The sequence below is a fragment of the Pelophylax lessonae genome, assembly GCF_965119305.1.
Source record: "Pelophylax lessonae genome assembly, chromosome: 7".
NCBI classification, from domain to species: Eukaryota; Metazoa; Chordata; class Amphibia; order Anura; family Ranidae; genus Pelophylax; species Pelophylax lessonae.
The window spans coordinates 152,865,834-152,888,778 of NC_138774.1; the positions used below are offsets into that span (position 1 = coordinate 152,865,834).

General features: G+C 43.1%; 1 protein-coding gene across 2 annotated transcripts in view; it reads left to right on the forward strand.

The window, feature by feature from the left end:
- Positions 1 to 22,945, forward strand: part of CHRDL1 (chordin like 1) — a 184,943-nt gene that overhangs the window by 23,514 nt on the left and 138,484 nt on the right. For both annotated transcript variants that reach the window (XM_082262880.1, XM_082262881.1), the window contains exon 2: positions 266 to 365. In XM_082262880.1, the coding sequence (XP_082119006.1) occupies positions 266 to 365 (100 nt within the window). The remainder of the gene's footprint in view (positions 1 to 265; positions 366 to 22,945) is intronic.

Below are 22,945 nucleotides of genomic sequence, written 5' to 3' on the forward strand. Positions count from 1 at the left end.
GTACAGTAAGAGGACTGACAAAGCTAATTTTGGGTTTCCTTCATTAGCCTAGGATGTCGAGTACCCATCCTTGAGGCCTTTTATGGTATGAAATAGTCCATATAATGAAAATGGTCTTACATATAGCATTTAATCTACCATGCTATATGCACAACCGCTGAATATGGATTGTTGTAAAGGGAATAAGAATTTATACATTTGTAAGCATGTGTTGTGTTTATATGCTAGATTTTTAAACATGTTTTTTCCCTATAAATATTTTCAGCCTGACTCCACAAAACACAGAAGAATGGAAAAGAAGCGAGCTGTTTCTTGCTTACTATTCTTACTCCTAATGGATGGGTGCAGATTAGAACATGTAAAGAGTAAGTCAAACATTTTTCTGTTTTGTAGGAATAGAAGACACAAATGTACAGTATATTAAGGTAGCATGAAAGTCAAACCTCCCTAAATGTATATTTTGTTTCAGGTAGAACAGGCAAAAGTTAGAGTCTCAGTTAGTTTTCATTTTTGAGTGTCTATTGTGAAGATTTCCTCGCACTGCTTGCTCTGATAGGAAGTGATGACAAAACCCTCCAAATGGGACACAGACAAAAGCAAAAACATATTTTCTGAATAATAGACTATGTGACACAGGATCTCTAGTCATAACCATGTGTATATATATATATATGCAGCCTTCAGGGGATTAGACACTGGCAAAAAGCTGCAGGGATATCTACTTTATACCCACTTTAATACTCTTCCTACTTCCAGCTAGCCTAATTTTTGTCCATAAATGATGGATGTTTTCTGTCCTGAATTTTCTTTTTTCTTTACTGAGGTTTTGTAATGTTCAGTAGCCACTGCAGCTTTTATGTGCAGCTTTCCAGATCAGTTGTCACTTGGCTAAACCTTGGGAGACTGCACTTGTACCCCACTTGAAAGAATATGTGGGGCTGGCCTGTAATGCCACTTCAGGCACTGGATCCTGCGTAACTCAACTTGGCATGCATCTTGCCAGTTAGCCACAGGGTACTATACAGATCCAAGGCCATGGTCTATCAGCATGTAGAATCCCATGTAGGTAGTATGCCCATCCAGGAGGGCAAAGCCAGGAGTCTTCTACCTCTAATCCCACTCCCTGACTATAGAACATCTGTAATAATAAGGGGGCTTAGCCCCTTTAAAACTGGTCTATAGTGTGCTGGCATCAATCCACATGGGTGTCACTGAGTGCAGGCTGTGACACTTAAACAGTGAGTTTCAGCCATGTCTGTTTAAAGCCGCTTGCTATGGGGGCACTCATGTGTGCTAACTCCCAAGCCTGCTCTCTGTGTCCAAAAGACACACAGAGCATGGCTTGGCCCCGCCCCCACTCTCTCCTTACTGGCTGTGATTGACATCAGTGGGAGCCAATGGCTCCCGCTGCTGTGTCTGAGCCAATGATAAGGGAGAGAGCCAAGAGAGCCTCTGCTCACATGTACGTTACTGGATGGAGATCTGACTGTAAGTATAAGAGGGGGCTTGGGGGTGGGGAAAGCTACATACTGAAGATTTTTTTACCTTATTGCAGAGAAGGCATAAAGGTAAAGAGCTATTATCCTTTAGAACCATAGAACCCTATCACACCCCAGCCCTGAAAACAGAGCTGCCATAATTTGTGTATTTTATATCTGCCTAGAGTTCAGCTTTAAATAGATTAATAAATGGGGAATCAGGCCAGTGGCATCACTAGGGTTGGTGTCACCTGGTGCAGAAAACCATGGTGTCACCCCCCCCCCAGGCTCTCTCCTCTCACAGTGCGCTGCTAGTTTAGGATCAGTAACGTAGGGTCAGTAACGTGCGGTCATGGTGCACACCCCAAACTGGCCCCTGTAAATGATGCAGTTGGATATCACCAGGGGCGTAACTACAGGGGTTGCAGGGGTCTCAATCGCAACTGGGCCCCATGCTCCAGGGGGCCTGTGTGGCTCCCCTGTACACCTGGATAGGAGGGGCGGTGGGGGGCAGCATGTAGGGAAATCACTGTCCTCCTTTTTCCTCCTGTAGCTGCAGGAGGAAAATGGACGAGATTGGTTCCTCTGTACGCTGCCCCCACTACTCCTCCTATCCAGTTCACTTGTGTTCTGCTGTCTTTGGGCCCCTTTGTGCTTCCCTGGTCCCCCCCACTGTGCTGCCCCCCCCCCCACTGTGCTCCCGTCCCTCTCCTGCCGGCTGCTGCAGGGGATGTGTCACCATAGAGAACAAGGAAGGGGTCGGTAAATATGTAATTTACCAGCTTCTTCCTTTTCTGAATGGACAGAGTCATAGTCAGTGACATTGTAAAAAAAAAAAAAAAATGATAAAAAAAGAATACAATTAAAATACCAAAAGATAAAAACTACTGACACCAGTGGGTGAACTTCCAGGATGGCAAAGGTTACACTTGCAACCGGACCCTGGCATTCCACCACCGTGGGGAGGCCCCAAGATGGCAGGAAGGGGGCCCACTGCAGAACTTGTGAAAGGGTCCCCCTGTGGGACCGTAATAAGGGGCCCTGCAACGAGAGTAAAGGGCCCCATGATCAGTGGGAAGAGCCCCAGGCTTGAAGGGAAGGGCCCCGGACAGGGGTCCGGGGGGCCCTTCATGGTTTCTTGCACCGGGGCCCTGAAGGTTCTAGTTACGCCTCTGGATATCACTTCATACTTGATCCAGGGCTGTCTTTAATATTGATGGGACCCTGGGAAATATTTTCTGGAGGCTTATGATGTATTTCTTCTTTAAGTCTTTAGAAACAATGTAGCCAAATCATTGCCTCCTGATGAAGAAATTATTGGCGAATCCAGTTTGCAAAGCGCGTTGAACTGGCACATTATGTTTCTATACAGAGCAAACAATGAGTATGTATTGATATTGATGTTTTTATCCTCTTTCCAATTTGGATGAAAAACGTTTTTAATATTTTATATATATTTTTGTGCTCATCTATATATGACAACTCCACATCCTTTAAAGTCCTGAGATTTTGGAGTACAACCTGGAGAAGCCCTAGGACCCCCTGTGTTGTTCTCTGTTTTTATATGGTAATGTAAACAAAGTAAATGACCAATTCCATGAATAATCTAGTCTAAAAAGTGTTGTTTTTATATACTGTACATATCTCATTTGTTGTTTCCCCACTCCGGAATATTTTACACATACAGTATATCTTGAGGTAAGGAAAGGGGAAATCATTGTGCTTTAATAATTTTAAACCATAAAAAGAACTCTTGCAAAGTAATAGTGCTTTACCAGCACTAACGACAAAATCACACAAATCCTTTCTCCCATCACGTGTGTCTACCTGCTCAACCTGGTGTATATAGGAATATTAGGACTGAACTCCGTTTGGATGTTTAGCACCCAATATGCATTTTTTTGTGCTCTGTTATCTTATAACACTTATAGGGTCTGTAATTGTATTGCTTTATTTATTGTGGTAATCAGACTGTGGACATTCAGTGGCAGAAAAAAAGTAAATTTAGGGAACTTTCTGCATTGAACCTGAATATTGCAGCAATATCGTGTTTTGCTTAAATGGACTATTCACTTTCATTTTATTTTAGGCTGAAGTCCTACTTTAGCTAATTTAAAAATATGTGAATATTCATTTCAATTATTCAATCATGTGAAAAACAAATTCCTGTACACTTTGAATCACTTCTAGGACTCCAGCATTTAAACCAAAAAAGAAACAAAAGTTCTTTTCTACACATATAAATCTCTAACTATCCATGTTGCCTGCAGATTGGGTCAAGCCTGCCTCCATGCTGCTTGCCGATAGGGTCCAGTCCGCCTCTATGCTGTCTGATGATAGGGTCCAGTCTACCTCCATGCTGCCTGCTGATAGGGTCCAGTTCACCTGTTTGCTGCCTGCCAAAGGGGTCCAGTCTGCCACCATGCTGCCTGATAATGGGGTCCAGTCTGCCTCCATCCTGACTGCAGATGGGGTCCAGTCCGCCTCTAAGTTTCCTGCCAAGGGAGTTTAGTGTGCCTCAATGCCTATTGATGGGATTCAATTAGCCTTAGTGCTTGCTGATAGGGTTCAGTCTGCCTCAGTGCCTGCCTCTGGTGATCCCCTGTCTGCTGCCAAGCCTACCTCTGGTGATCCGCTGTCTGCTGCTAAGATGGCCTCTGGTGATTTGCTGCCAGCTACCATGTTGGCCTGTTATGATCTGCTGCCAGCTGTCAAGTCGGCTGGTGCTGATTCCCTGGCTGCTGCCCAGCCAGACTTTGCTAATTTCCTGGTCGCTGCCCAACTGGACTTTGCTGATTCTCTGGCTGCTGCCCAGCAGGAATTTGCTGATTCACTGGTTCCTGCCCAGCCAGACTTTGCTGATTCTCTGGCCACTGCCCAGCCAGACTTTGCTGATCCCTTGGCCACTGCCCAGCCAGACTTTGCAGATTCCTGGGCCGTTGCCCTGACAAACTTTATTGTTTTCTGACCTGCTGCCCAGCTGGACTCTGTTAACAAGATACCCAGTCAGCTTCCAGAACCCTGTGGGGAGACCTGGTGGGGCATCTGGAGGTCACTCCTTAAGGGTGAGGGGTCTGTAAGGATTTGGATCACCTTGTGGTGGCACTGTGCTTCCCAGAATGAAAGGTTGTAATTGTTGCATCCACTAGTTTTAAAATGATGCTGGCTGCTGGGAGGGTATTTTGGTCCTCCCTCCCAGTGCCTCTCACTCCAGTGTTTGGCTGCTGCCATATTCTGTTTGCCATGGATCCTGATCTTGCTCCCACCCTGTACCCTGCTGCCTTGTACCTGCTCTCTCTTGTTCCTAACCCCAGCTCTGGTTTCCCCTTCCCATCTACTCCCTGCACCTCCAGTTTTACCCTGCTTTTCTGTGTTCCCCATTTTATTATATATTGTTTATAGTTAGTTGTTAGTTAGGGTTGATTGTTTGGTTAGGTATTCTGTCACTGGGTTTTTGGTTTACTTATATTTTTAAATGTGCTGTGTGCTGGTGTTTGAATGGATTTTGTCGTAAATAAATGTCATTTAAAGCATTAAGTCTGGTCCCAGTTTCCTGAGGATAGCTGTTCAGATCTGGCCATCCCTGCTGCTGATTACTGACAGGAGCACTGCTGCTGTGTCACTGGGATTAGTGAGAGGGCTTTGCTACCATTGATCTATTGCTGTTAGCAGAGACTGCCTACTAAGGAACTGGCCACATTTCTCACAGCTTTACCAACTGCATGCAGTATTTCCTGTGACTGTACCTATAGTCACCACTGTAAAGACTGGGCCCCAACATTAGCTGGTATAAAATAGTGGGTGCATTGTCTAGTGAACTGGGACTGATCTGATTCTCCACCTGCTCATTTTATTCTTATTCTGCCATCAACTTTAATCTTTGACAATATAATGAATTCCTTTACCACTAACCAGTCTGGTGTCTACTTCCTGATACTAAACCATAGCAATGGGCAGGGTATTAATATTTGTGCTCTCAACAGGATTGCAGTATCTATTTGCTTAACCTGGTGTGTCAGAGGAACAAAGATTGTTTCTAGAGTAAAGGCAAAGAACAGAGAATCCAAATTACAAAGTAGCTCATACAGGGGTAGCGCTACACATGGGGGGCACATCCAAGACACCTTTGTTCTGAAAGAAAAGAATCAAGGCAACAAGCTAGAGACAGCCAACATGGGCCATGTTGCTGCAAGCCGATATGAGGAGAAAAATGGCCATTAGGAGTTTTTTTAGGCTGAAGTGTGGTGGCCGGAGACACCTGGACAGAAAAGCAGATCTGACAAACAGTGGTGGCACTAGTCCGCAATCAGCAAGTGTTCATACTGGACATTAAAATAAATCCAGTAGCTTTCCGCACATATGTACTACTAGGGTGGAGAAGGGAATTCCTGCTTATTTGCAGGGAGCTGGTCTGGAGCTAACTAATGATGTTGAAGCCCACCTGGTACAGATGAGAGTGCCAGATACCAGTCCAGAATTCTCAAGTCACACCCCCCCCCCCCCCCCACCGAAGGAGTAACTATGCCAATGACTTCTATTACCATAGGGGGAGCCTTTTTTTTAGTGCTTTGGGGAACATTATAAGTGTAATCAGACTAGTGTCATTTATTCAGAAGCATTCAGAAGCAAGCTACAGAAAGCTGAGGCTCTTTTTGGTAAAACAATGAGTGCCCACTGGGGAAGAAACCAAGGCGTCTACTTTTGCTGCGGAGGAGTGGGACACTACTGAAGCAACTGTTCATACCAACAAAGTCTGAAAGCCAGTGCCAGAAACCTCAGAGGGCCTCAGTGAGGAAGCCAACTGGGTGCCCGTCTACTACAATTATCTCCAAATTCAAGAATGCAAGGGAACAAGAGCAGAGGTTCGAAGCCATGGACTACTCCTGCTGCTCCTAAGCAACCATCCAAATCACTCTCCTTGACCTTAGGCAGACTGTCACAGAAGGGCAATGCACACAATTTTCTAGACATTCCAGAAGCTGTTTAGGAAGCAAGTACAAATACAGACTGCTGAACCAGCTCCAACAGGGTTCCTGACAAAATAGTAGGGCCTTCACCTATAATAGCAGTCCAGGTAGAGGGTATTTTCACTTGGGCTATATTGGATACAGGAGCACAAGTAACCCAGATGTACTGAAACTTGTACAATAAGCACCTTAAGCAATTGCCCTACAGAAATTGGCAGACCTACAGATCTGGGGTATTTGGACTCCCTTTCAATAGGTACATGTGATTAAGTTTACACTGGACTCTTCAGTAGTTGGGCAGAGACATCTTAAAACCTAGTTGTGGTGTAACCCCCCCCCCCCCCGGGGCTAAAAAGAACTCCCTGCTAGTGGGGACCAATATTGATCTTGTGAAGTGACCACTCACTCCCCTTTGCAGACCAAAAGTGACTTGACACCCAAAGGCATCCACCCCAAGCAGCTACAAAAAGCATATCAGCGCATAGTACAGGAGCAGAAGGCCCCAGCAAAAGGAGCGTAGAAAGTTATGGCAACTGGAGTCAGGTGAGAAAATCCTGCAACTGGAGGAAATGGTGTTTTTATGACCTACAGTCAAATAAACCTGGGACCAGCCCAGGCTCTCTGTTATCCAGACCCTGGGCTGACCCTGGCCCTTAAAGTTGAGTCAAACAGGGAACAAAGCCATGGCAACATTCCTGTCAGTGTTCGCAACACCACTAAGTCTCCAGTGAAATTGTGGGCCTGAATGTTGATCAAAAAAGTAAATTCAGCTACTCCAGTTTCACCATCTGATCTGGCAAGGAAGCAGCGGATCGAACCCCAGTAGAGAGATTCTAGCCACAGAATAACCTGGTTTCACCTGAATGGAGAGAAAGAGTTAAAGTCCAATTTTTGAGATGGTGAGAGACATTGTCCAAAACAACTTTGATGTGGGGTATGCAAAAAGTGCCCAGCACAGAATTTACCTTCAGGAGGACAAACTGTGAAGGGAAATAGGCAACCTGGAAGACATTCATGAACAATTGGCAGAGCTGAAGCGAATGGGCATCATCCAAGAGTCACAAAGTCGCTATGCCTCTCCCATAGTGGTAATGAGGAAGGACAATGGTTCCTTAGAATGTGTATCAACTACTAAACATTCAACCGGAGAACAATTCTAGATCAGTACCAGTGGTGGCCCGTGCATAGGGGGCGCCAGGGCGCCGCCCCCCCCCCCCCCTAAATAAAAGGAAAAAAAAAAAGACAAAAAGAACAATAAAGTTATGAAAAAAAAATTGGTTCGCCGGCCTATGTGGTGGCTAAAGGGGGGTGGGGTTTACGACCCAGAAGAGGCGCCGATTGGCTGCCTTCTGGGGGTGTAACCTGGGCGCAGGAAAGAGCGCTTGGCCACCCCCACCTTCGTGATATCATGGCTGTGATTGGTCCAGTCTCCAGCCTGGACCAATCCTGTGGGCACTCTGCAATCATTGGGGTACAATGCTGTGGGCACTCTGCAATCATTGGGGTACAATGCTGTGGGCACTCTGCAATCATTGGGGTACAATGCTGTGGCACTCTGCAATCATTGGGGTACAATGCTGTGGCACTCTGCAATCATTGGGGTACAATTCTGTGGCACTCTGCAATCATTGGGGTACAATGCTGTGGGCACTCTGCAATCATTGGGGTACAATGCTGTGGCACTCTGCAATCATTGGGGGACAATGCTGTGGGCACTCTGCAATCATTGGGGACAATGCTGTGGCACTCTGCAATCATTGTGGGACAATGCTGTGGGCACTCTGCAATCATTGGGGACAATGCTGTGGCACTCTGCAATCATTGGGGACAATGCTGTGGCACTCTGCAGTGATTGGGGACAATGCTGTGGCGCTCTGCAGTGATTAGGGACAATGCTGTAGCGCTCTGCATTGAAAGGGGCTCGCACGCTGAACTCTGCATTGATGGGGGCACGGAACAGTGTTCATTGCATTGAAGGGGGCACAGCACAGTTGCATTGAAGGGGGCACGCACGCTGAACTCTGCATTGTGGGGGCACAGCACAGTGTTATTTGCATTGAAGGGGGCACAGAACAGTGTTTATTGCATTGAAGGGGGCACAGCACAGTGTTTATTGCATTGAAGGGGGCACAGCACATTGTTCATTGCATTGAAGGGGGCACAGCACAGTTGCATTGAAGGGGGCATGCACGCTGAACTCTGCATTGTGGGGGCACAGCACAGTGTTCATTGCATTGAAGGGGGCACAGCACAGTTGCATTGAAGGGGGCATGTACGCTAAACTCTGCATTGTGGGGGCACAGCACAGTGTTCATTGCATTGAAGGGGGCACAGTGTTTATTGCATTGAAGGGGGCAAAGCACAGTGTTTATTGCATTGAAGGGGGCATAGCACAGTGTTCATTGCATTGAAGGGGGCACAGCACAATGTTCATTGCATTGAAGGGGGCACGCACACTGATCTCTGCATTAAAGGGGGCACGCACGCTGGTCTCTGCATTGAAAGGGGACATGTACGCTGGTCTCTGCATTGAAAGGGGGCATGTACGCTGGTCTCTGCATTGAAAGGGGGCATGTACGCTGGTCTCTGCATTGAAAGGGGGCATATACGCTGGTCTCTGCATTGAAAGGGGGCATATACCATCTCCTGTACCATGACCTGTGCCATGCCTATACCATATCTGTGCCATGCCTATACCATATCTGTGCCATGCCTATACCATCTCCTGTACCATCACCTGTGCCATGCCTGTACCATCACCTGTGCCATGCCTGTACCATCACCTGTGCCATGCCTGTACCATGACTTCAAAGTCACGCAATTTTTTACTGTGTTTTTTGACGCAAAGCAATACCTATTACATTTTTCTTTTTGCGCCCCCCCAAAAATTTTGAGCACCAGCCGCCACTGATCAGTACGCTACCCCACAAATAGAAGAGGCTCTTTAATGTTTGTTTGTGGCAAAGTGGCTCAGTGTGCTAGACTTGAAGAGTGGGTACTACCAAACTCCCATGCACCCAAAGGACAGAGAGATCGCCTTTATCTGCTCACAAAGATTCTAGGAGTTTGACAGGATGCCTCAAGGTCTTTCAGGAGCTCCAGCAACTTTCCAACTTCTAATATAATGTACAGTGGCAGACATGAATATGATTGAAGTGTTAGTATACCTAAATGACATCATTGTTTTTGGTAGAACCCTTGAAGAGCATAAAAATTTCCTAGAGAAAGTGCTACAAAGACTTCATGAAGAAGGGTTGAAGCTGCCTTTAGAGAAGTGCCAGTTCTGTCCAAGCTACTGTGAAGTGCTAAAGACAATGTGTATAATACATCTACATAACACATAAATATGTATATATATATATATATATATATATATATATATATATATATATATATATATATATATATATATATATATATCCCCTGAAAAAACTAAAAAACCTGAATAAATGGTGAAACAAAACCTTGTGTAGAAGATATCTCTATCCTCCAAAATCCGAAACACAGTGTAAAGGAAACTTCCCAAACGTATTTATAAATAGTAAAAAAAAAAAAAAAAAACGTGACAAGCATGTATCCAGTGAAAATGGTAACAAGTAAAAAAAAATGTGACAAGCATGTATCCAGTGAAATTCTGTAGACTGTGCTTCTATGACAGAAAATCTGTGCCAATCCGTGACTCTCATGCAGTGTGATGTGTACCACACCCCAATGTGAATCCACTTAACAGACGGTATGGACCCCTTAGCAGTACTGCATGTGGGTCTGTAATGTCTTGCTCTGGTAAGTATAAGGCTGGCGCTTCCTGCAGTCTCCTAATGGTCATTTCTCATGGCAAGGAAGACAGAAAAATCCCAATAGTGTAATTTGTTCATATTTATCGACATGTAAATAAAGGAATAGCACTTAAAAATGGCAGATGTACATTGGCATTTTGATATCACTTTAGAAATATGCAGGCACGGTGGACGTATTTTTATTATATAAAAATAATAATAATAAAGATGAAAATAAAAATAAATAAAAATAAAAATAAAACTAGAAATAAAAATAGAAATAAAAAATAAAAATAAAGATGAATATAAATAAAAAAAGAAAAGAAAAATAAATAAGATAAAAAAAAGAAGACAAAAATAAACAAACATTAAAAAAAAGGGGGATAAAAAACAAAAAAATAAAATAAAATATTTTGGGATATGGCTTTCTTCATATTCCTTCCTCTCCACTGAATTTAAGCACTGTAGGGTCCCTATTATGAACCAATCTAAAATGATTAGATAAACTATGATTCTTGAATCCCTTTTTAATATTGCCAATATGTTCGTGTAATCTGATTCCCAACTTTCTTGTTGTCCTCCCTACATACTGGAGCTTTCAAGGACATTCCAGAAGGTAGGTTACATGAGACGTCTCACAGGATATGAACTTGTCAATCCTGAAAAATGTCCCCTTGCTTCTTGACTCAAAATGGGTAGTCTTCTTAGGTCTATTATGAATAGTTCTACAGGCCACACACATTCCACACTCCAAAAAAACCTACCTGGTCCAGAAAAGTGGTGCTCCTTTTGGGAGCCATTTTTTGCAAACCTATTTCTCAAAGTGGGAGGGTTGGTATACATAAATTGTGTTTTTTTTTGGGTAGAATCTTTTCCAATATCTGCTCTTTACTAAGTATGTGCCAGTGTTTCTGGATTATTCTCTACAACTGTTTGTGTTGTCTGGAAAATCCTGTCATGAAAGCTACTCCATACTGAGTGTTAGTATCTTTCTCTCGTTTCCAGCATTTCCCTCCTTCCATATTTGTGTATTTCATCTTTCGTTTTGTACAATTCTTTAGTTTTATAACCTTTTTCCGCAAACCTATTTATGATTGTAATGGCTTGACTCTCATAGTCCTCATCATTATCTCAATTTCACCGTATCCTTATTAACTGGCTTTTTGGTACCCCATTAAGCCATCTGGGCTGGTGACAACTGTTTTTAGGAATGTAACCATTCTGGTCGACTTCTTTAAAAAAAAGTCTTGGTACATAACTTAGCATCATGTTTATACTGTAAATGACCAAGTCCAAGAAGTTGACAGCCCTCCTATCAAAAGTTTCTGAAACAATTATATTGAATCTTTTATTAGTTATTTCATGGAGGAAATAAAAAAAAGAATCCTGTGTACCTGCCCATACAATGAGTATATCATCAATATACCTCTTGCATAGTTGTAATTCCGGCCTATGTTTGCCATATATGTCTTCGTGCTCCCAACGGGTCATAAAAATATTCGCCACTGAGGGTGTGCGTATTTAGAACTCATAGCATAACGCAGGGAGGATGATCGTCCATTTATTTCCTGTCCAAACTACTGTCACTTACTTTGGGCACGTTATCTCTACAGAAGGAGTAGCTACCGACCCCAAAAAGTTAGAAGCTGTTACCTCTTAGCCAAGACCAAATAATGTGACTGAACTGAGGTCATTACTGGTGTTCTGCTCCTATTACTGGAAATACGTGGAGGGATTTGGCAAAATATCCCGTCCCCTCAATGAGCTATTGAAGAGAGAGGTTGAGGAAGGCGACACAAGCACATCAAAGCCTGTCAAGCAGGCTAAAGGACCCAGAAAGCCTTGAGAATCAATTCAAGACCAGTGAACAGACCAGTGTGAGCAGGCCTTTCATCAGCTGAAGAGAAGCTTGACTAATGTCCTGATGAGAAGAACTATCCAAAAGTTGGAGTTTTTGATTTTAAAGTAGGTGGTTGTGTGTAAACTGAAAAATTACGTGTATGGTGCAGACTTTTTGGTCAAAACTGTCAATAACAACCATGCTACAGTAGATGCTACAGGGCATACGTGGTTGGCTGCCTTATTGGGGCTCTGGTTCAGCCTGAAATATGGCCGAGTAATGGGAAACAGAAATGCTGGTGTCCGGTCTAGAAGGTCTTATGACCCTGAGACTCCTCTTGAGAAGTGGACACAGCTCACGTCAGAAGGCATATAAGCTTTGTGCCAAGTAGGGTCATTGGGGGCTGAAGCCATTGGAGTCTTAGTTGTAGATGTCTCCAAGTATTACTATGTCCTTCCTTAAGTAAGAGATGAAGGGTTACCCAAGCTCTCAAAGAAAGATTTAAGACGCAATCAGATGGAAGATACACTCCTCAGCTTGACATTAAAAGCTCTGGAAGGTCGATGTCCAGATCTGCTACAATCAAACTCTCCAAAAGAGGCACACCTAATTCACAAAGAGTGGGACTGGTTGCAATTATTGGATGGGGTGGTCTGCTGAAGGGGCCTGTGGATGATCCCAAAAAGAAATGGCAACTGTTAATGCCAAAAACGTATAGAGACTGTGTTGGCTGCTCGTGTGATAATCATGGCCATTTAGGGCCTAAAAAACTGTTCAAACTAGTGAGAAACCACATCTGTTGACTGTGTATGTGGGCTGAAATCAAAGAATACTGTCACTCTTGCATACAATGTATACGGTGGAAGACTTTACCCAATGGGCCATCTCGAACATTAAGGACAGATGAAATCGGTGTGCATTTCTGTGCCTGGAAACTCATTTGAGTGACAGATCACTTCACTCAGTATGCCCAGGAATTCCCAACTAAAGACCAGCAAGCATCTACCATGGACCAAGTTCTGGTAGAGAAGTTCTTTGTCCATTGCCCTAGCGTATTCACTCTAAACATGGGAGAGGCTTTGAGAACAAACTCATTAAGTGATCGTTAGACATATTGGTTAGACATATTGGTTATTCATAAGTCCAAAATAACTTCTTACCACCTGCAAGAACACCCTAAACCAGAATGATTCAACCACACCCTATCAGATGTGCTCAGGACACTCCCTGATGAGAAGAAACAACACTGGTGCAGGCATATTTCAGCCATCATACATGCCTATAACAGCACAGAGAATGATGTCACAGAGTACAGTACTCCCCCTATTTGCTCATGGCCTGACTGCCAGCTGACCTAGCTTTCGGCACATCCTCTGACCAAACTTCAATGACATTACATATATTGACAATTTTTTGAGGAGGAAACTATGAGAAAGCCCAGGCTACAGCAGACACCCGAAAGAAACATTATTCTGAAAATAAGGGTACAGAACCTGCAACTAGGTGATAGAGTGCTGCATTGGAATCTGGAGATTTCCAACGAGGATTAGTTAGCTGAGCGATAGAAGTCCTATCCCTATGTCATCCATAAGCAGCTGCCTAGATTGCCGGTATATCAGACTCGCCCAGAAGGAAGAACAGTTCCATAAAAGACTTGGAATCCCAACCACCTTCTACTATTAATTGAAGTGGTGCATGTGCCTCAGCAATCAGATTCTAATCCTACCCAGACTGTTTCTCAGAGACCACGTCCAATGACTAGATTTCAGTCTTTGCCAGATGAATGGAAGAGCAGTGAGGAGGAAGATGTCTACATGGACTGAAAGTGGCTATCTACTCTGTGAGAGACTGCCTCTCGCCCTATTCATGGCAAAATGAGACTGGAACTCTCAGCCCTGAGGCTCCAGAGTTTATACCCCAAAGTCAATCACTGGAAAGTCGAGAAGACCCTCTAACTTCCCTGATTGCAGAGGATACAGAGACCTCTCAGCTCCCCCATAGGGCAAGAGGAAGAGCCATTTGGGAAAGAATTATGAGAGCCCAAAAGAGCAACGATCAAAATGAACAATTCGGCCCTCCAAAATACTAACTTACAACACACTAGGTTAAAGTTCTAAAAAACTAATTTTCACTACTCAAAAGACTCATGAAACGCCTACTCTTCCTGCTACAGATTTCATGGAAGGCAACTCAGACTCACATCTTTACAGCTCTGGGTGGGCCATACCACTGTCGATGGCTAGTGGAGAAGCCAACCTTACTCCTTCTAACAAATGGTGGGAGGTTCCCTTGTCAAGTTTCTAAATTAATGAGAATTACTTTTGTGCCAGTGTTGACTTAAGTTTTTGAGTTAGCTATCCTCGCGTTATAGACATTCTGTGTTGATTGGACTCAGTCCCTCCTTTGGGGACCAAAGGTTCTTTGGTGTGGGGAGTGTGTAGCCAAGTGTTACCTTGCCAGCTGGAGGAGGGGGCTGTGCGCCCCTGTGCCCACTCTCCTGCTGTATACAAAGCATCTGTGCTGCGGGCTGAGCTGTTGCCAGAAGTGGTGAGTGAATCCCCCTTATCCCCCCATGGAGTTTTGTGTGAGTGGCAAGGAGGCTATGATACGGCAGCCACAGAGAACAAAGGGAGATGTAGTCCCAGGAAAGTGCTGCATACAGAGGTGGATGAGCTGCAGAAAACATTACCATTGGATCCTTGCATACAAGGTGGGGGGGGGGGATACAGAACTTTTCCTGGGCATTTTCTCAGGACAGAGTTCTATGTGCACGGATTGGAGAGTGTGCAGGGCTGCTGCCGTGTCCTGTGCCTACACCAGAGGATCGGAGGATAGAGAGAGACACTGAGCCATTGGAAAGCCTTTTGCTGTGAGGGAAAACGAAAAGAAAAGAACTGTGACCTGAGTGGCGAGAGACTGAGCCACTATCAGCAAACTGTCTTTGCTGTGCTCAGGATCAGAGTCATCCCAGCAACTCAGAAGTGAGCAGACATCTGACCAGAGGGAGCACTGCTGCTGGGTTGCTGAGATTGGTAAGAGGCCTTTGCTGCCATTGATCTATTTCTGCTAGCAGAGATTGAGTACTTAGGGACTGGCCACATTTCTAGCAGCCTTGCCAACTGCATGCAAACGTTACCAGGACTGTACCTGCGTGCACCACCATAAAGACTGGGCCCCATCTTTAGCCGGCTGAAGATTAGGGCAAAGAACTGTTTTCCCAGATAGCTGCTTTATAAAAACCTTACTTTCCCAGCGTAAAAGGTATCACTGTAGGAAGACCTAAGTACTAGTATAACATATCATACAGAATGCACTGTAAGCAGCACAGTATACGGGTTGCAGGGAATCTATTGCAATGTTGATTCCAGTTCCAGTTATTATTGTGTATCTATGCTGTTACATACCACATTTTATCAAACCTTTACCACATCTGAACCACATCTACCTTGCACCTGTGCTGACACTATACCGTACCTATACTGCGCATATACTGCACACAGGTTAACTGGGAATGTCGTTAAACGCACTGACGCTACTAACCGCTTGACCTCCGCAAGATTTACCCCCCCCCCTTCATGACCAAGCCATTTTGTGCGATACAACACTCCGTTACTTTAACTGAAAATTTTGTGGTCATGCAACACTGTACCCAAATAAAATTTATAACATTTTTTTCCCACAAATATACCCTAGCTTTCTTTTGTTGGTATTTGAATACCACTGCATTTTTTATTTTTTCCGTTATAAACAAAAAAAAAAAACCAACAAGATTGAAAAAAAAAAGAACTATTTACTTCCTGCTATAAAACACATGCAATAAAAACATTTAAAAAGTCTAATTTCTTTATAAATTTAGATCAATTTGTATTCTGCTACATGTTTTTGGTAAAAATAAGCGCATATTGTTTGGTTTACGCTAATGTTATAGCATCTACAAACTATGGGATATATTTTTGAAATTTGTATTTTTAACTTTTTTAAACTAGTAATGGTGTCGATCAGTAACTTATAGCGGAACTGCGATACTGCGGCAGAAAATGGGACACTAACTGACACTTTTGACACAATGAGGAAAGCAGTGACACTAATACAGTGATCAGTGCTACAAATTTGCACTGTCACTGGACTAATAACACTGGCTGGGAAGGGGTTAAATATCTAGGGCGATCAAAGGGTCAACTGCGTGCCTAGCCAGTGTTTTTGTGTACTGTGTTATAGTTGCTTTTACTAAGGCAAGAGATGGATTTTGTTCCTTGCTTTGCAGGAACACAAAATCTATTTCTTCCCCCCTGTCAGAACTAAGACCTGCCTTACATAGGCAGATCTCAGTTCTGTCTGTATTACTGATGATCGGCGGGTGGTGGCAAACATCCGATGGTTGGCACCCGCAGATTGGCTTTGGCTGTGAATAATTACAGCAATAGTGGCCCGCTGGCTGCGTTTGCGCCCCCTGCAGGCGAAAGTTCAGAATCACGTATGTATACACATGATTCTACACAGAAGAGCCATCCTGTAGCAGTATAACTGTATAACTGCTATAGGAAGGTAAGTGGTTAAAGAGCCCCATCGATAGCTGGCAGAAGAACATCTCAAAGGACCCCCCCCCCCTTTGTTTCCCTGCCCCCTAAGCTACCATCCTTCTTTTCTTTTGGACATTGCATACCAAGTCGGTGTAGGATTAGCATAAATGCGCTCTGGCAGTGTCAGGACCTGGGCTTGAACCTGGGACCTCCACTATGTCTGGCGATGACTCTGCTTGCTGAACCACCTGGAATGCTGGACAGTTTCCTGGACAGTTCCCTGGGCAAATCCTTGAATGATCCTGCCATGAATCTTAATTGCCTTGAACCTTGAACCCTTTGCTCCTTCCATGAACTTCCTGATTTAAGCCATGTCTCTGCACTTCCTGGTTGCCAGAATATTGTGCCTTCCCAGCCAATATCTCGCTTGTCTCTCCTGCTGCCGTCTGTATCTTCACTACCATTGGTTATTGACATTTGGCTTGTTCTTCGACTTCACTTCTGCTTAATCCCAACCGACAACTACTAATTACCGACCTTGGCTATTCCTTGACTACGCTTCTGCTTGATCCCTACCGGCTATATCTGCTATTGGACCCTGGCTTGCCCACTTCCTGGTTGGGCGATCCTGAGAACTGCGACCTGGTGCTAACATGCAGCAAAATCCATCTCCACCATCAGGAGCTCAGGTGAACACTGGTTAGTACTTAGATTCTGCACCTCAGATGAGCCTGTGTCATCTGCCTGGGTGACCTGCCTGTGTTCCTATCCTGTGGGTTCCTGTGTGAGCTTCCACTGCTATAGCTACTGGTCTTCGAGCCTGACCTCTGATGGTGACAGACAGTATAGTTCCAGCACTCAGTAAATTAAACATTTCTACTGCTCACTGCTGCACTTGAGGTAGCATTGTTACTGTTTATGTTGTTCTTGATGCCAAATATCATCTTGTGCCCTGTCCTTACTGTTAATCACTTTTAATGCTAAATTGCGTTGTTAGGATTGTTAGGATTGTTAGTCCATGTTATGCCTAGTTACCAACCATATTGGGTGACAATATATTAAAGTGATTGTAAACAATCACCTTGTAAAATAACTAATTCAGTTTAAAATAGAAATTAAAGGTAAAACATTTGTAACATATTATAAAAATATAAAATTATAAATACATATTTTTCCCTTTTTTATAAGTGATCATATTCTCTGTTCTCAGCTGCATAAGCTGGGGCAGGATAAATAGCAGCACACTGAACTTCCCAGTAAAAAGACTGTGCAGGGAAGGTCTGTCCGCACAAATTTGATCATTGGAGGAGAGCAGGCTGAGTTCCCAGCATAGCTAGAGAACAGACCACAATGTGTTCTCCTGCTTAGTGTGGTCAATTTTGAATTGGAAAGCAGAGGGGCTGTCAGGAATATCAGGGATTTCACACAAATGAAGCAATACAAAGAAAACAGTATACTTTTTCATATAAGTACATGGTATAGTAGACACATATCAGGAATTTGAAATGTAAGGGTAACATATTCTTTATGTTTGCCTTTACTACCTGGTTTTGTGCCTGTTTTCTTTGAATTGGAACTAATATTGGGTACTGAGTATTACTTTCAGTGAATCCTTGTGATATTGTATGTTTGTACACTCTACCTGGTATGTCAGAGGGGCTGAGGTTCTTCAGAAGTTTAAGGCAAAGAACAGAAGACCCATCCTATGCAGCGGCTCCTACAGGGGTAGCACTACACTAGACTGTTATAACATAGTAGGCCCAATGTCTAGTGAACTGTGACCGATCTAATAATTTATGCTTATTCTGCCATCAACTTTAGTCTGTGACAATATATTGAATTTCTTTCAAATATTTTAACAAATTGAATCCAGTGCTGCACAACTCAATTATTTATACATTCAAAATAAGAAAATCAAAGATACACCACTAAAATAAAATATGAAATTAATTAAATGTTCTGTGTGTTTTTTTTTTATAATTCCAACAACTTCTCCACTCCCTGCTCCACAAATATCTTCTGTGAATACACCACATGATGCACACACTTTCACCACTATCTGCTCACGTTATAATTTAACCTAAAAAAAAAAATAGGTCAAAATGCACCTGTCCCTTTAAGGGAGTAATTTACTCTGGTATGATTTAACTTGAATCGATCCTGGATATTACTCCCTATTTCCGAATGGTTCCATTATATCTTATAAGGGCTATGTGTACTATGAATTGTGCATAACAGAATAATCGCTGTTACTATCTCCTTCAGTACCAGAGGGGGCAATGTAGATGGAAGCTGCGCATAGGATCATCAGCATATATCAAATTAATGCTGTTCTTTTAAGTGTGCAAGTATGTGCTGTTTGTATGTGAGCCAAGAGCAGCATTACCTTCCACCCAACTTCCTGCCAGTATGTCCTGTGTCACCGACTCCTTCCCTTACGTGTTATGCCTGATATTTTATTTTTGTGGTGTATCATCACCCTTGATTTCCTTATTTTAAATGTATAAATAATCATGCTGTGATGCACTGGATCAAATTTGAAAGGTGGTGTTTGGAACACTATAGATTCTGGCGGCAGCATTTTTGATAAAACAAGGTTTTATTGAAACACTATAAGGCTGAATTCGCACTTTGGCATTTTGAATCACAGGCAGATTTGCTGTGAATCTGCCCGTGATTTCCAAGCGCAGAGGTGTGAATGATAAATCAAAGAAGGCACATTTTTGGTGCAATTCATTTGAATGGCACCTAAAATCGAGGTACAGTTCTGCCACAATTGTCGCGTGATAAATTGCGCTGCAATTGCGGCAACCCACATCGCATGAAGCTTGTTGCCCAAAAAAAAGTCCAGGAGCTACTTTTGGGCGACGTGCTTCATGCGATGCGAATTGCCCCAATCACAGTGTGATTTATCACACAACAATCGCGGCAGAACCGTACCGCAATTTTAGATGCAATGCAAATGAATAGTACTTAAATGTGCGTTCTGCAATTTGTTATTCACACCTCGGCACTTTGAAATCGCATGCAGAATTGTTGAAAATCTGCATGTGATTCAAAACATGCTGAGGTATAAATGCAGCCTAATAGTTGCACAGGGGTTGATTTTGTTGTTTGCTTTCACTTTGAATTCCGTTACCATTAACCAGTCTGATGTATACTTCCTAATACTGAACCATAGCCATAGGCAGGTAGGTCATGCATCACACTGTCCCCCAAAACACAGTCAGGAATGGAAGCTGCTGGAGAGGTAAAGCTCTCCGGCAGCTGTCTGTTCCTGTGTCAATATAGCCTTAGGGCACTTTCACACTGAAGCAGTGCAGTTTTCCTACACCGGAGTTGCAGGGCAGCGTTCCCACGGCTTTCTGTGGGTTACCTGTGTTTTGCCATAGGCTTCCATTGACTTCTTGGTGCAATTGTTTGTTTGCACTTTAACCCTTTGGTGACCGCATCACTTAGATATGGCAGCAGTGCGGCTCTTCTGTGCCAGATCATGAGTATGGGGATACTCCATGTGTGAGACTTTTTTGCAGCCTAGCCGCATACAGGACCCCAAAAACCAATCACCACCTTCAGGCTTTCCAAGTGTGTAAATTGATTTCACTCCTTACTACCTATCACAGTTTTGAAGGCCATGACATGCCAAGATGGCACAAAACCCCCCAAATGACCCAAATTTGCAAAGTAGACACTCCAAGCTATTTGCTGAGAGGCATGTTGAGTGTTTTGCAGATCTCACTTTTTGTCACAAAGTTTTGGAAATTGAAAAAAGAGGAAAAAAATGCATTTTCCTTCTTTTTCTTCATTTTCCAAACTAAATGAGAGCTGCAAAATACTCACCATGCCTCTCAGCAAATATCTTGGAGTGTCTACTTTGCAAAATGGGGTCATTTGGGGGGGGGGGGGGGGTTGTGCTATCTTGGCATGTCATGGCCTTCAAAACTGTGATAGGTAGTAAGGAGTGAAATGCACAATTTACGCCATTAGAAAACCTGAAGGTGGTGATTGGTTTTCGGGGTCCCGTACACAGCTAGGCTCCCAAAAAGTCTCACACATGTGGTTTCCCTGTACTCAGGAGAAGCAGCAGAATGTATTTTGGGGTGTCATTTCACATATACCAATGGCATGTGTGAGCAATATATCATTTACTGACAACTTTGTGTAAAAAAAACAAACAAAAAAAAAAAAATAACAATTTTCCCGAAACTTGTGGCAATATATAAAATATTCCATGGATTCACCATGCCTCTCAGCAAAAAGCTTGGAGTGTCTACTTTGCAAAATGGGGTAATTTGGGGAGGTTTTGTGCTATCTTGAAATTTCAGGGCCTCTGAAACTGTGACCGGTAGTGCGGAGGGGAAATGCACAATTTACGCCATTAGAAAACCTGAAGGTGGTGATTGGTTTTCGGGGGCCCATACACAGCTAGGCTCCCAAAAAGTCTCACACATGTGGTTTCCCTGTACTCAGGAGAAGCAGCAGAATGTATTTTAGGGTGTCATTTCACATATACCCATGGCATGCATGAGCAATATATAATTTAGTGACAACTTGTCACCTTCCCAAAACTTAGGGCAAAATATAAAATACTCCATGGACTCAATATGCCTCTCAACAAATAGCTTTGGGTGTCTACTTTTCAAAAAGGGGTCATTTGGGGGGTGTTTGAACTGTCCTGGCATTTTATGCTCAATCTTAGCCACACATCACCCACTCTTTTAACTACTTGAAAACCAAGCCTTTTCTGTGACTTTTTGTTTACATTAAAAAATATTTTTTTTACTAGCAAATTACTTTGAACCCCCAAACATTATATATTTTTTTTAAAGCAGAGCACCTACAGAACAAAATGGTGGATGTTGCAAATTTTTTCGTCACACAGTATTTGCGCACAGATTTTTCAAACGCAATTTCAGCGAAAAAAATATATATTTTTTAAATTTAATGCACAAATACACTATATAATTCCAAATTGTTTGGTAAAATTTAAAAGATGATTGTATGCCGAGTACATAGATACCAAACATGACATGCTTTAAAAATTGCACACGCCTGTGCAGCGGCAACAAACTACGTACATTTTTAAAAGCCCTTAAAAGTCTTTACAGGTTACCACTTTAGACTTACAGAGGAGATTTACTGCAAGAATTACTGCCCTCAACCTGGCATTCACGGCGATACCTCACATGCATGCTGCAATTGCGGTTTACATATGACACTAGACTAGACCAACGCTTGCATGCGCCTTTGCGCGCAAGCACGGGGGGACAGGGGGGCTTGATTTTTTAAAATTTTTTATTTATTTTGCTTTTTTATGTTATTTTGACACCTTTCCTTTCATTTATTATTTTTTAATCATTTTTATTGTTATCACAGTGAATTTAAATATCTCCTATGATAGCAATCTGTAGTAACAGGTACTCTTTTTTTAAAAATTGGGGTCTTTTGGGCTTCAGATCTCTCCTCTGACCTTAACGCAGCTGACCACACCAAGATTGGTGTGATAAGATGCTTTCCCAATTTCCCAATGGCGCTGTTTATTTCTGGCGAAAAAGAAGTCATGAAATGCTCGTAGCTTCCTGTATCTTAGGCCATAGAGATGATTGGAGCCATTCTCGTCTCCAATCAGCTCTATAGTTAGATAACTGAACCACCGGCTGCACTCTCGGGTTAACCGGTTGGACAGGAGAGCGCGAGAAAAACAGCGGAAGGCGGCAGAAGGCGGGAGGGGGGGGGGTCCCCCTCCCACTGCTTGTAGAAGCAGTCTAGCAGCCAATTATCTGCTAGGATTGCTTTTACATGTAAGCCGACCGCTGGCTGTAAAAAACAATACCAAGATGATGCCTAAATCTGCAGGCATCATCGTGGTATAACCACTCAAAGTCCAGCAACGTACCAGTACATTGCTGGTCCTTGTTTGGCATATAGTGTAGGTTTTTGTTTTTTTCATGCAGCCTGTGGGCAGAACGAAAAAAGAGAACCTAACAGAAATCTTCGCAAGAAAATTGTGTAGTATACACACCATTAACCGCCCAAAACATCCAAACCCATTTCTTAATGGCGGGTATACATGACAAAATTCCATGTATACCTAATGATATTTTAACTGCAGTGGGGAAATCACCTACCACAGCGCTGCCATCAGAGGTATCCATATATGCCGAGCGCAAATGCTGTTTGTGTCAGAATATATAAAATCAGTGTGGCAGCCAATGAATGTACCTGCAAGGCAAACTGGTTAACAATAGAATGAAAAACAAACAAAGTACAGTAAAAGTACAGTAGGAAGAGTAGAAGAACAGAAAAATAACTCAAACGACAACTGTTTTTGGCTTTTTTATTTTATATTTTTTTTTACACTTTT